Source organism: Anoplopoma fimbria, chromosome 17 (assembly GCF_027596085.1).
Source record: "Anoplopoma fimbria isolate UVic2021 breed Golden Eagle Sablefish chromosome 17, Afim_UVic_2022, whole genome shotgun sequence".
Classification (NCBI taxonomy): domain Eukaryota; kingdom Metazoa; phylum Chordata; class Actinopteri; order Perciformes; family Anoplopomatidae; genus Anoplopoma; species Anoplopoma fimbria.
Genome location: NC_072465.1, coordinates 4,043,408 through 4,058,202, shown reverse-complemented (window position 1 = coordinate 4,058,202; position 14,795 = coordinate 4,043,408). Strand labels below are relative to the sequence as shown.

The 14,795-nt window shown below is 43.6% G+C and overlaps 1 protein-coding gene across 3 annotated transcripts; it reads left to right on the top strand.

Moving 5' to 3' along the window:
• The first annotated feature begins 194 nt into the window (after positions 1–194).
• On the top strand, positions 195–13,702 carry ubap2a (ubiquitin associated protein 2a). Of its 3 annotated transcripts, none has more exons than XM_054617192.1 (27): positions 195–294; positions 2,079–2,216; positions 2,612–2,689; positions 2,865–2,975; positions 4,951–5,113; positions 5,245–5,328; positions 5,413–5,476; positions 5,880–5,977; positions 6,156–6,214; positions 6,325–6,395; positions 6,691–6,868; positions 7,006–7,276; positions 7,397–7,698; positions 7,968–8,194; positions 8,381–8,663; positions 9,168–9,207; positions 9,329–9,503; positions 9,764–9,821; positions 10,172–10,481; positions 10,651–10,742; positions 10,919–10,969; positions 11,090–11,183; positions 11,271–11,687; positions 11,823–11,927; positions 12,030–12,097; positions 12,217–12,408; positions 12,488–13,702. In XM_054617192.1, the coding sequence occupies exons 2-27, from the start codon at positions 2,121–2,123 to the stop codon at positions 12,581–12,583; spliced, it is 3,783 nt and encodes a 1,260-aa protein (XP_054473167.1). In that variant the 5' UTR covers positions 195–294; positions 2,079–2,120; the 3' UTR covers positions 12,584–13,702. The 3 variants fall into 3 exon arrangements, with proteins under 3 accessions (XP_054473167.1, XP_054473165.1, XP_054473166.1); XM_054617190.1 differs by having other exon boundaries at positions 9,165–9,207; XM_054617191.1 differs by lacking the exon at positions 195–294 and adding an exon at positions 418–786 and having other exon boundaries at positions 9,165–9,207.
• The last annotated feature ends 1,093 nt before the right edge of the window (positions 13,703–14,795 follow it).

Below are 14,795 nucleotides of genomic sequence, written 5' to 3'. Positions count from 1 at the left end.
ACAGATTTACTCTTGAATTAAGAGGATTTACTGCTAATCCATATGTTGTCATTAATGATATCTAATCATATGGGAGCTTGCCAGACTTGAAGGTCTCTGTGGTAGACCAGTCTGTATCTCCATTGAACACAACAGATAATATATAAATATATACATATATATAGATATTAAAGTAAAACCGTCCATCATAGGAAGTTAGTTGTGACCCGGAGAAGGGAGCATCCACCACCACCACGGCAGCGCACATCACGTGACCACCTTGTCTGCTTCTGGCTGAGGAAAGCGTGTTAGCAGGTAATAAAAACACAATTTTCTTATGTTTTTCCAGTTCACTTTCTGTATTTGAACGCTTATAAACCACACACTTGTGCGCACTTTTCGCTAGCATAGTTCGTCGCTGGCTTCGTGGCTTCTCTTACACGGGCTTGTGAGGGATGTCTTTCGCAATTTTTTTTCTGTTGTCTTGTTTCCCGGCGAGCAATGTCGGGATGGATTGTGCTCCGCTAAGAGGCCTCCTCTCCGGATTAAGACAGCTATGTTGTTAGCTCGCTAGCCCGGGGTTCATGTGTCGAGGACTGGATGAAACTGCCTAAATAACTAGGAGGAACTGTAAATACCCACCAGACACGGTCTTTAACCCGGGACCAGCCTCACATAGCCCCGTTAGCTAGCTTCACCCCGTCGGCTCTGTGTCCACCGTGTGGTGTCCGCGTTAGCATGCTAGCGGCTAACATGAGTCTATGCTAGCGAGGACAAAGGGACCCGAGTACAAACAGCACCAAGTCGGTCAGTGTTTAGTGGAAACCGACACTACAATCATCTGTTTTGTTTTTTTCAAGATATACATGCAACTTCAACCGAGTGGTTTTCACATGAAGTCTCCAGAAACAAGTTAGCTAGCAGCAACGGGCTAGCGTTAGCATTGCTTCAAAACAACCACCCGCTTTGCTCTGTTAGTTAAACAAGATGGAGCTAATTGGTAGTAACCAGGTGTAAGTGTATTTACGGAGACTCATACGAGAATCATAACTGGTGATGATATTGTTGTTGTTTTTTGTAATTTCGGTAAAGTCACGTCCAAATAGATGAACGTCTGAGATGTGCGGAGTTAACGCTTCTGTTTTGTTATTGTTTATCTCTCAGACCGTCCAGACTCATGTGTCAAATGATATGTCAATATGTGGAAAAATTCAATATATGCAGCTGCTTCATTGGGTTTCTCAGTTATGCAAAGAGGTGTTGATTTTTCACTGAAATAACATTTAAAGCCAGTTCGACGTTTTTGCATTAGCTTTGTTCAGACCAGCAGCCAATGGCAGCAGTGCATTGGCCCACGTCACTCAGGCACTGTAGACCGGACTGCTATTGTTCTCTGACATAAAACAAATGGGTCACTGGGGATATATGTTATGTTATTATTCTAGCAATGGACACCACTGTCAAAGCTTGCAAAACATATTGCACTACAGATTATTTTTTACTACAGGGTATTGAGCACTCACCTTTTCCATTTATGTGCAGGTGTAAAAAGCCCTGTCTGTGTACATGGTTGTGAGAAGTGTGTAATATTTGCCACTAAAACATATTAATGCATGGTTATATGGTATCTGCCCAATTTGCAGAAAGGCACTGCAAGTTGAACAGGACCTAGATGTCATAAATCAGCATTTTACTGCAGCAGTTTAGTGCGTGTGTGTAAATATCATCTTAGTTTTTTAGCATCTAGCCTGTAAAGGGGATGTGGGGTGTTCTGATCACACTCTGAGATCTGGGCTGTTGGGTCGCTCTCGATCCTTGACCTAGATTTGCAGGAAAGCTGCTCTGTCACCAGGCCAACTGTGTGTCTTACAGCCTTCATAAGGGCAGTATTCATGATTGCGCCATAAGGCTTTAGCTACGCTTACAACACATATTTCTGGTATTAAACAATTCTTTCCTTCTATGTGCTCACACAAAGGAAAGTATTGAGGCTCTGCTGTAACAACATTGTAAATGAACTGAATTTTTGTTTTGGACATAATCTGTGAGTTTCAAAACTGTTGGTTGATCTCACACATACTTTCTTGTTTTCTCTGCAGATTTTTCTATTTTGTACATACAGAGTTTTGTATATACTGTATATGATGAGCTCGCTGGGCAGCGACAAGGCCCGGGGCCCTCGAGAAAAAGCGCTGCCTGCTGCCACTCAAGCATCACAACCACAGAAACAGATACAGGTGAGCCACCACAACCACATAACATGAAGAAACTTAATCAAAGCAAACCACATGCATTGTTGAGACAAAACAACAGCGTGCACGCAGACTACCCTTGCTAACAAAACCACAGTGCACACATTATGCAAGGAGACCTCCTTGGTCAGTATTAACAAGGATTTTTATTGCAGCCACAATAATGCGTTCCATTTTAATAGTGACAATAGGAGCAATTGCTTTGGTTTCCATATAGTTAAATTAATACCTTGCTTGCCGTGTCATTTTATCTTTTATCTTTTGTAAAGGTAGTTTTGTTGTCTGAGCTGTTGTATTGGATGGCTTTGTATTTAAAGGTGTTCCTAATAAAGTGGCATACCTGTAAACCACATTTTTACTCATTGGTCTCCATGATGCAGGCTACTGCCGAGCAGATCCGGCTTGCCCAGGTGATCTATGACAAGAATGATGCTGACTTTGAGGACAAAGTTAACCAGGTGAGGAGCACATATACAGGGCATTTATAAGGCTGAGTCAGTGCAAGCGATCGATCTTCCATGACTCCAGTACTCTATGTTGACAAATGAAAAATGCATATTTGATGCCATGAGTGACTGCTCGTCTAGATGTGTCGAGAACTCTAATATGACGTGTGTGTGCTGCTTTCTCCAGCTGATGGAAGTTACTGGGAAGAACCAGGATGAGTGCATGGTAGCACTCCACGACTGCAACGAGGATGTTAGCAGAGCCATCAACTTTCTCCTGGAGAGCACCTCAGACATGGTAAATTACTTTGTGTCTCATTTAATGTCATCTTAAACTTCACATACTGGCCTACTGTTATCTTCACCAATATGAATCTTTAATATCAGATTTTGTGAATAGGAAGGCAGAATGTGCAGCAACTCTGTATAATAACTGTTTTAACAAAACGTATGATTTCAATTAGGGAAATCTATGAGCACAGGGTAAAAACAACAGCATGAACTATGAGAATAAATTAGAATAATTATTCATGCTCTAAATTTCTAAATTAAAAAGTGTTTTGATATGTCTCTGTAAAACGCCCAGGTGAAGTTAATAGCCTTAACAATGATTCAGTACAATTAATGTCAGCTGGTTTCATGATCCTGGTATTGTGCATGCTTACAATAAGACATGTTTTTGTCTCAGACTGTTTGCATGTTTACGTGAGAATGCACAAACTACACACCAGATCTCAGACCAGGGACCTGTTCCTTGTATGTGGATGAAAGAGTTATTAAGAATGTTGACAATTTGTCATGATTTGAAGCTGTTTTAAAATTAATCTCAAGGTGTTGTTAGAGCAACGAGAACATCAGCCCACCCCGCAAACCTGCAGGTTTATTAACATTTACCTGGATTATGACCAAGACGTCCAGTAGTTTTGTTTCAAAAAGGCATGTAAAGCGGCACGCAAGCCATTGTGCGACCTGTTAAGACAGCTGTATTGATTTAAATAGAATCATATATTCTCTGTCAGAGGCTCGAAAGACGGATGACTGAGAAAACACAGCTGAAACACGTTCTGTGAAGGCAGCCTGGCAGGCTGCAGGTCACGTTCAACACAATGACATAAAAGTACAGAAAGATATTTTATCCCTCTCTTACAAATATTTAATTCTGCCACATCACTAGTAGATTTCAAATTATATAATATGCCCTGAAGATAAACAAATGTTGTGAAAAACACTGGGTTGTTTTGTATATGCTGGTGAAAATGAATTCAGTTAAATCGGTCTCCGAGCTGTCCTTTGCCACAATGACTGTTGATCAGTTCACACCTTCTGACATCATGGACTTTTAGCACGAAAACACACCATTGCCCACAATTTTCCCCGTTCTGCTTAGATAGGAAGGTCAAACAGGCTACCAAATGTCTGGCAAACACTTAAGTGTTGTCCTGCCTGTATGTTGCCAGTCCATGTGAGTGTCACAACATTTCTGAAGAATGCCAGCTGGCACAGATGGCGAGGAGAGGCTGTAGGGCAGGGCAGCCAGTCAGACAGCTACCTGGTTGTTTTGGTGTCTTGGAAATCCAGAAATAGCAAATAGCTGGTTTTCCCCTTTTACGTGGAAGTCGCAGCTGTTATTGTAAATACTGCAACCCTCTGATTCCATCTGCTTCTACTGTACTTATCAAGATCTTAACTGTCATAAATAATAGGAATGGTTGCAGACTGTGTTATCTTTTGCTATAAAAGTAGGTGTAGCCCAAGAAAAGACTGGCCTGTTAACTGATTAAAACACACATTTTAGTGACTGTATGGTTTTAATTATGTTTATTTTACCCTAATTTCAATCCTCAGTTGTTTAATATTGAATCTCTACCAACAATAAGTCCTCTGATATTTGTTTCTCTTACATAATACAGCTGCATAGTCCACACTTCAGAACATAAGTTGGTCAAAAAATAGCCGGCATCACAGGTTTTCCAGAAGCTGTTTTCATTGTATCTGTATTGTTTGGTAGTGTCTCTTTATCCTCTTGAACAAAATACAGTTGAAACTGTATTTGAAATGCTACTTCCTCATGCTACAACTGTGAAATGTCAGTGAAAGGGTGGCAGAGAATTTTTATTTTTATTTATAAAAATACTGTAATTTACATCTGGCTAGAGTTTTTAAGTGTTTCAAGTTAGTGCAATATGGAACTATATATTTTGTGGTCCAATTTTGATTTACTCTTTCTGTACATTTTCCCCTTCTCTGTCCTGTTGTTCCTTGTCTGTGTTTAGACCTCATGGGAGACGGTAGGGAAGAAGAAGCCCCTGGTGAAGGAGGGTCCACCAGACAGCAAGGAGAACAAGGAAAACAGGGAGAAGAAAGGAGAGAGGGAGGCTAGCAAGGGCCGTGCGGCAGCCAACCGCAAGGGCAGGGGGGCCAGTCGCAGTCGACAGGGTAAACTTCACATTCATTTAAATCTAGTTCAGAGTCTCGTGTCTCTGTATCTGTATATTTGATTAAATAATGCTGTTTCTAATTTTGTGTCTTTTTCTAATTTTTACGTGCATGTGTTTGCACACATACAGCACGTCCAGAGGAGAATGGAGTGGAGGTGACACCAGTGGACAGAGGTTCAGATCGAGGTCGGAGAGCCAGAGGTGCTGCCCGAGGTAAGCACATGCACCTTAAAGCCCTTGTCAGCACGCCCAACACGGGAGTGGATGTTGTTGACCTTTTGTATGAATGTTGCGTAGGTTCTGGAGGTCGAGGCAGAGGCAGAGGACCACCAGTGAGCCGGTTCTCAGCCCAGGGCATGGGGTATGGTGGCAACACACACTCAATCACAGGGGTTTTCACATACTTTTAGGTGTAAATTAATAAGAACCAGAATGTTTTTTAGGCCAGGAAATGTAACTTTGTTTGGATTTGGTCCGGAATGAGTGCAAGTGGTGCATTTTTCTTGCAAATGTCACCAGTCCCATTAAGATGTGGTATCTAAATAACATAATCAGCGTTTCTCACCTCAACCAGAAACCAGAAATCAATATCTCATTCCTCTTCTAATGGGAGTTTTGTCCAATCAATAGTATGGATAACACATATTATTACTCAATACACTGTTTATAAGGAAAATAATTAACTAAATCTGTCAACCACTCTCTGCCCCCTATTTAGTTTATTTCTGTCTAAATAAATATACCTCTCCTTGTGTCCTCCCCAGAACCTTCAATCCAGCGGACTATACCTCAGAGGCTAGGTCAGGGGCCACACAAACCGAGGTGTGGGACGGGGCGGCCAGCAACAGCACAGATGGGACAGGTGAGCTCTTCAGAGCAGATATCCTACTCAGCCTTTTTGTGGAGAACAAATGCATCCATTGTAGTGAGCAGAAAATACAGTGTAGCTTTTATACAAATGTGCATAAGCTACAGGTATCCTGCATTATGTTAACCTACTTATCCCACCTGTATATGACTCATCGTTGGTTGCTCTCTAGTTACCTGGAGGGGCACCTTGGAAGATTGGGCATCTGAGGACTGGAGTGAGGATGTTAGTGTGAGTAGACACAATTACAGGAGAAGCCTGTGAATAACACAGTTTTGGTGTAAATGTATTTATTTATTTTACTTATGTTTGTCTATTTTTCTGTATGTTTGTTCCTGCAGCTCTCAGAGACCAAAGTGTTCACCTCCTCATGTGCACCTGCTGCTGAAAATCACATCACACCTGGGCAAAGGTGAGTAACTGGCTAAATTACAACATCATATATTGGCCCCCGATCTCTTATGTAACTGAATTTCACAACAAATACCGGACATTTTGTGCAACATAGTGCTCGGTAGTTTCAGTTTCCTGTATTTTAAAAGTTTGTCAACAATGAAGGAGGTAACTTAACTTATATTGGGTTTTCCGAGCTTTAAATGTTCATAGTATATATTTTTATTTGCCATAGAAAATGTATACTTTGATTGGATGTGTTGCAAGCATTTTCTAATTGACTTTTGACCGTTGACCAACTGTTTCTGTGTTAGTCTGGACTTAGCCTCCCTGCTGCAGAAGCCTGTGGTTGGAGGAAGAGAGCCACCTTCGTCCTCTTCCTCTCAGAGTCTGGTCTTCACTAACTCCCACCACCACCACCAGCCAATGCAACAGCAGACGCTCCCCAGCCGCAACCCCACCAGTAGCACTAGCTATGCTCATGCTGCTCTGGTAAAAAAAAAAAAAAATTGCTTTTGATTCTCTGCCCCCTTTTTCTTCTTACACATTCCTTCATCCATCACATGTAAACAAACTCGCACACAGAAACAGAGACTGATGATGACACTCTCTTCTCCTGTCTGTACCAGTCGTCAGTTCTGGGAGCTGGTTTTGGGGACTTGGGGCAGGCCAAAAGGACTCAGCCTAGCGCTGGAGCTCAGATACTGGAACAGCTGAAGGGCCCTGGCTTGGGTCCGCTACCTTCATCCCAGGCGGCGCCTCCTGCCAGCACCCAAGGAAGCAACACTTCCATTTGCCGACTGCCCGGCCTGGGAGCACCTGTACCTCCACCCTCCTCATCTAGCTGGGACATAAAGGCTTCGGAATCCAACACCACCTCGCTGTCCTCGCAGTTCAGCCGTGAGTGTTCAAGTGTGACTTTCATTAACAAGTTTTCTGTTTTTGCCACATGTATTAACACATGCATGCATTCTATTTATAATCCTTGGCCTGAGTTTTGTGGTGTATCTGTGTCTGCAGGTGAGTTTGGCCTGCAGCCAGAGCCTTCTCTGGTGCTGAGCCAGCTGGTTCAGAGGCACACCGGCCCCTCCTTGCCTCTGGCACGTCAACCCAGTCCTCCATCGCAACAAGCGCCCCCTGCTTCAGCCTCGCCTGCTCCCCACCACGCCAGCACGGCGGCACAGTCAGGCCTGGTGATGGCTGCTGCTGGTGCTAAACCTCCTGCCCCTGGCGCAGGGCTGGACCCTCAGGGTGGCAGTACATCACAGCAGCAACGGGCACAGCTCAAAGGCCAGAAACGAAGGATACCTCCATCATCGAAGGTAGGGGGATTGATGTTGATGGACAGAACGTTACAATAACAATCCGATGCACATGTGGCTACTCTTGAATTCAGCTACAGGTTTTTTCAATCTAAAACCTATGTATTTAAAGGATAACGCTGTCCTGTGTTGGTCTGAGATTGAACATATTGATTTTTCAGGGCAACAATCACATATTTAAGGAAATCTTTTGTAAATGACAACATACAAGTAGTTATATGAGCTTAAAACCATGGCCCTAAACCTGACTGTTCCTTCCATTCTGGCAGATTCCCTCCACAGCGGTAGAGATGCCAGGCTCGGCTGACGTCCCCGGGCTAAACCTCCAGTTCGGGGCTCTAGACTTCGGCTCGGAGTCGGCAATGCCGGAGTTTGGAGTCGTCGACAATTGTGCGATGGCAGCGTCCAGGGAGTCCACACCGGCCCCTGCACTGGCATCGCCTGCACCGGGACCAGGGACACAGAGCCAGACAAGCCTGTACTCCAAACCACTCAGGTACTGTCACTGCTGACTGACTAGTTCCATCTTTTTAATATATACATAATAACAGAAACTGTTCTTTAGAAGAGTTTGATTCTAAAACACAACAGATCAGAAATAAAATATATTCAAGAGCCTTAATGCAGGGGTTTAGCAAACATAATAATAACTTGTTCTACTCTCCCTGCTGTTGTCTTGCAGTGAGTCGCTGGGCAGCCCTCTCTCGGTTGCCCTTCCTCTGCCTCTCTCCTCATCAGAGCCAGTATATCACTCCTCTATGCCGATGGCCAGCCTCACTCCCTCCTCATTAGGGACTGCCAGCTCCTCCAACCCACCCTTATGTTCTTCGACAGCCTCCACCACATCATCCTCCATACCCTCCTCCTCTCACTTCTCCACAGTGGGGGGAAGTTACGACGGGACCATACCCCATCACACACGACTCGCCTATTCCCAGAGCAAAGAGGTCACAGGACCAGTCATGGTGAGTTGAGATAGCCAACAGAAATGTCCAAGTTCATTCAGCATTTGTAGTTGATAATAATGAGAAATAATCCAAATTCAAACATTCCTCACATTTCTGCATCTGGTATAAACAGCGCAATACTGTTTATACCAGTATTGCGCTGTTTATACCAGATGCAGAAACAGCGCATGTCTGCCGCATGTTGGGGAAACTGTGACTGTGTGAAAGGTTGTTTAAGTATATTTGTTCAAATTAGATATATTTAACTATTTTGCCACGATTTCCTGACGAGAGGATTTCCTCATAGTCCCTTAACACAATCAAACTTTGTCGGAATAGCAAGAATACTGTTGTTTAGGTTTTGAGTTCCACATATTTATCTGGTCATCTCAAGTAATTCAAGTCTTTACTGAATTCAATGATTTTTTGATCGTACTGTGTATGATTGCTACAAAGATATGATACTGGTCTGAATCTGTTATCGGTATACACTGACACTGAGCTGCGTTTTTACATCAGCAGAATGGTCTGAATGGTGTACGGACATCTGCTGCTCTAGACGGTAAGTTCCCTACTACTATTTGCTCAGTGTGTTCTTTCTATTGTAAATGGGCCATCATTCTTTGGCTGTGCTATTATGGGTCTATTACAAATAAAGACCTTTTCTTTCCTCTTCCTCTCAGCTTCATCAGCATCCTCCACACCGAAGCCACAGTCACCGTCTCTGAACATCAGCACCAATGGTGCCTCAGCACCCTCCTCTCACTTACCCAACAGCCTGCCTTCACACAGCTCCACAACACTCTCCAACATGGCACAGGACATGCCCTCAGCAAGCCAACTCAACTCACTCAACAGGTGACAACCCCACACACACTGCAGGCTGCACAACCAGCTTTAAAAAGACATAAAGGAACCTTGAAACTCATTGCCAAGATGAATTTACTAGTATTCTGGCCATATTCAGCCAGCTTGAATTCTCAAGAGTGTGCAGTATAGTGGGTGCCTGCTGGTGCCAACAACGTAAATGTATTTATAATAACACAATGTTACTTTCTTGAGGTTATTGCCACAACAAAACACTGATAATGTCTTTCCTCTCTGCCTTCACTCTACAGTCACAGTCATGTCAACAATCATTCCTCAGTGTCAGCTCTGGGCTCCAGCTCTCTCACTGTAAGTACATGTCTTCTTTCCCAAGCATGATTTTTAAAAGCTTTTTGTGAGATGACTCATCGTGTGTAATGATATGTAACCAACCAGCTGAAGCTGTTACATCCCACATGAAGCTCCATGGCTTCAGCATTATCATTATTCCAGTACATGCTACCATGTCGATAGCCTGAATGCCAACTAAAATCCCAGCCAAAGACTGCTTTGGGACTGTACTAAGTTCTGTTCATATGGCTGCAACTGGTCAGCACCAACTGACAAATTGTATGCATGCATTGTAAAATGAAATCTAGAAGATATAGTACTTATTTCAAATGATGTTAACCGATGTCCCGCTTCCTCCCTCTCTGCAGTACACCAGTGTTGACAACAGCGGCATGAGCTCTCTGGCTCCTTCCACTGGCTCCTACACGTCATCGCATCCCTCAACACTCCACTCGACCCACATCAGCAGCAACAGTAGCAGCGGCATCAGCCACCTGGCCAACATGCACAACATGGGCAACACCATGAGCAGCACAGTCGGTGGTATTGTCGGCGCCAGCGTACTTCACTCTGCTGCCATCGCCGCCAGCACAGCGCTGGGACTTGGCTCCAATGGAGCTACTGCCACATCCAACCTCCCTGCACCGAGGACCGCGCCCATGCTCTCTAACTCCACTGGTACGCACAAATACTCGGACACGGGAATTGTTAATGTGTGACGGGTTGTTTTCAGTCATTTGTTGAGCTCCCTCGACGATATAAGCCCAGATACTTAAACTTGTTGCTGTTTGTTCACATCAAAGTAAAGAATGGGAAAGTGATGGTTGCCGTCTCATTGTTTTGACAGGTAAAGCTCCTCCAAATTTATCCCAGGGAGTGCCTCCTCTACTGCCCAGCCAGTATATCATGGGCCCAGGGGGGCTGCTGCCAGCATACCCGGTAAGTAGACCATCAGGGTCTAGAATCATCGCAGTGTGCTTGATTTTCTTTTTAATCGGTGAACACAAATCATGATGTTTGCCAGTCCCTTCATTCCAACTATCATGTATCATTCTTTTTTTTGACACATTTCGCAGTTCTTCTTGCTGATGATACCTGTCCTTTGTGTTTCACAGCAGATCTATGGTTACGAAGACCTCCATATGCTCCAGTCCAGACTGCCAATGGTGAGCCTCATCACCACACTCTCGGGACAGCTCCTCAGCTCCTCTCTAGTACTAAGTCAAGCTATTTAGGTTGCTGGGTTGTTGTGTGGCTCTTCTCCTGATCCTCTCCTGTCCCTTTAGCCCTCTTTGCAGGATTACTATGGAATCACATTCCCTGGCCCCGCAGCGACTCTCTCTGGTAGAGACGGGAGCCTAGCCAACAACCCCTACTCAGGTGAAGCACCTTCAAACTTTGCTGGCCTTGTCCAAAAATCCTAAAATCCTGTGTTTGTTCTCAACTGACATTTCAACTGTTTGTCAGGTGAAGTCACAAAGTTTGGCAGGAATGACTCCACCTCCCCAGCACCCCCCACAAGCCTGTCGGCCCAGCAGGCTCCCCAGGGCCAGAGCCAAGGACAGAGCCAGGCCCAGCCTCAGCCTCCCCAGGCTCAGCCTCAGCCCCAGGGCCAGCCGCAGCACCACAGCAGTCAGCAGGCCTTTCTGCCTCCGGGCTACAGCTACACAGGCCTGCCTTACTACGCCGGGGTGCCCGGTGCCGTACCCAGTGCTGCTGCCTTCCAGTATGGCCACACCATGTTTGTTCCTCCCGGAGGCCCGGGACCAGCCTCGGCCAAGCAGCACAGTATGGGCCTTGGTTTGGGAAACCCCTCGGCTAGCCCCTTCCAGCAGCAGACACAGCAGCAGCCCAGTGGTTATGGCCAGCACGCCTTCAGCTCCGGTTAGTGAGCACACCGGTCCATATATGTTAAAACATAATATAGTTTGGGAAATGTATTTGATTCTGGGTTAAGTAGTTCCAGAAATCGAATTATCATTATAATGTGTGGATACTGAACTTTGTTTCCTTGTTCAGGCTATGAGGAGCTGACAGCGGGGCCAGCAGGAGTGGACTACAGTAAAGGATACAACTCCTCCTCACAGGCACAAGCCAAATCTGCTGCTTCTGGGCCCGGGAAAGGTAAGAAGAAGGAAAAAATCAGTGTTTTGAATATGTTGCATTTGGATTTTTAAAAACGTTTGGAATAAAAACGTGTAAATGTTGTTGCTGTCATTCTGCTAGGCGTCTCAGTTACATCCAGTAACTCCGGTGTGCCAGACATCAGTGGAAGTGTTTACAATAAGACCCAGGTGAGCCTCAAACACCCCAACTCCCCACCCACCCACTGTTGTCTTGCTGTATAATTAGTGTTTATACTAATACTTAATCAGGGTTTGATTTTAATTTGTACTTTATCCTCTGTCTGCAGTCTTTTGATAAGCAGGGTTTCCATGCGGGGACACCTCCTCCCTTCAGTCTGCCATCAGCACTGGGGGGTCCGGGGCCTCTGAACCCTGGAGCAGCTCCTGGAGGCTATGCACCAGCCCCATTCCTCCACATCCTGCCTCACCAGCAACCACACTCACAGCTGCTGCACCACCATTTAGCTCAGGATGGACAGGTAACACCTGCAGACATTTTGTTGTTGCACTGGTTTAACTGTTTTTCAGAAGCTTACACCTATGTCTCTCCATGTTCAGGGTGGTCCTAGCCAGCGTGGCCAGTCCAGCAGCCTGCAGCAGAAGAGCCAAGTCAACAAGTCGAGCTACGGCAGCTCCCCCTACTGGGCCAACTGAGATGGCTACATCTTCGGTGTGTGTGCGTGTGTGCATGGACACAGGCACCAACACGCAGCACCACACCTTCGTATCTGACTGATGAGAAAACAGAGGGACAAACCATTTTACAACACAAGCTAAAACACACACTACCAACCCTCTCCCCTTTGCTCTGTATATCCCCTTTTCAAATTTATGGCTGTTGTATGTAAAATATATTTATGTATGTATTTATACAGTATATATGTATTGGTAGGACATAAAAATGTGGTTTTCTGCATTTTGTTTTTATTTTGAAGGACATTTTATTTCAAAAAAAAAAAAAAAAAAAGATGAAAATGAGAATGCTAAATCATGGAGATGAAGTTGGTGAATATACTTGAACACAAGCATCTTGTGATGTGGATTTTTTTGTATGCATACATTAACCGAGAATGATGTACATAAATTCTACACATCATTTTCACGGCAAAAGCCTTTTTTTATTTTAGAAGAAATACGTTTTTGTAACTTTAGTCTCCCGCATCTGTGAATCCTTATATTGAGGGTGACTTGAGTTGATAGCTTGACTTTTCTTTTTACCCAGTTTCCCTCCATCTGTCTCTCATTCCTCAACTCTTACTAGTTGGCTGGTGTTACCAGCCAGGCCTTGGATTTGATGTAATTTTAACATTGGTTTAATCCTTGTTGTCCAAATTAAACGTTCTTAACAGTTTATATGGGTCTGGAATCAATACTTAACAACCACATTGTTTTTATGGATACAGACCCTTGAAGTTTGATGCACACGCAGAATCATACTAATCCTTTATGAACCAAACTGTTCCGAGTCTTACAATGCAGTATAATCAAGGCCATATTAAATATAAGCCTACTAAGCAACCAAAGGATGTCATTGTGCCAAACATGTTCAAGATGCAGGCAGAATGGACGTCAGCACCCTTGGGCACAAAGTACTTAAGTTGTTCAGGCTCCAGTAGCAATATAACTTCTAAGTATCGATAGTATTAATATCTGATAAACCAGTAACTGTTACATATAATACCTAACACAGCAGGACCGGATTAGGTTTTTTTTTTTTTAAAGAATACACTATTTTGACAATTTTTAAGATCAGCTACAAGGAGTGAATAAAAACAACAAAAATCTGAAGCCTCTAATGTCTCCCTTTTAGTTGTGATTATTGCAATATGCATTTATTGGATGCTCTGTTATAATTATATGCAGCTCCAGCATCTCCAACATCCTTTACATGCTGACTTCTGACTTCTGGACTCCAAGAGGTGAGTTTTGAGGCTGTAGATTATGGTGCTGTTCAGCTCATTTTAATCTGCAGCTAATGCTTTACTGCTGCAGTCAATTTATGACAGGATATGATCTGGTTTTGTTTGACTTGTGTTGACTACTTTGTGTAGTCACCCTAGTGTGCTCTTCCAACTGTTTCCACAATCGTTTTCCAGGTAACGAGTTACATTGAAGGTCTCTGATCAGTTCCACAGGTGTTTACGTTACATTGATTACATCACTGAACATGGAAGGAGCTGTTTCAGTTATTTGCTAGATCTTTCTGACGAGTTGACTCTACAGACCCATCTGGTAATAACAGTAACTTAGATTTGCTGCGATACATTAAGTTACACGATGACCAGGATGATGGTATGTGACATGGCTAAACACTTGAATTGAGCAGAGCCATCATTAATTAGATTGGTTACACCTGTGCTGTCACTCAACCTACATGTATTTGTAAAATGAATTTCTTCTCATACAAAAATCTCACATCATTTTAGGTGAATTATTCATGTACATTTTTCTCCAGTGAGCTTTATCAATACTGCCATCATCTTATGACAGAGGCTTTATACTTAAACATTCTGAAATATTGTAAGGTTCAGAAAATAGACAAGTCACTCAGCATGTCACTTTAGTTATTTGCCATTACAGCAATGTGTAATAAATGAATCCCCCTTTTTAATTAGTTAAATCAAAACCAGACATCCCTACAAACTATTAACACTTCTGTGTTTCCAATATGTCTCAAATATATTGTAGAGGTCTGACATCTAGTGTAATTTTGTACAGTTTCATATGGGACATGAGCTACAAAGGGGTCAGATAATATCTTGATGTACTGCTGATAAGTTACATGTAAAAAATAATCCCCAAAATAGACTGTTCATGTGTCAGTCTCCAAGACAGCCTCATAGTATCATTTGAGAGAAACAGGATC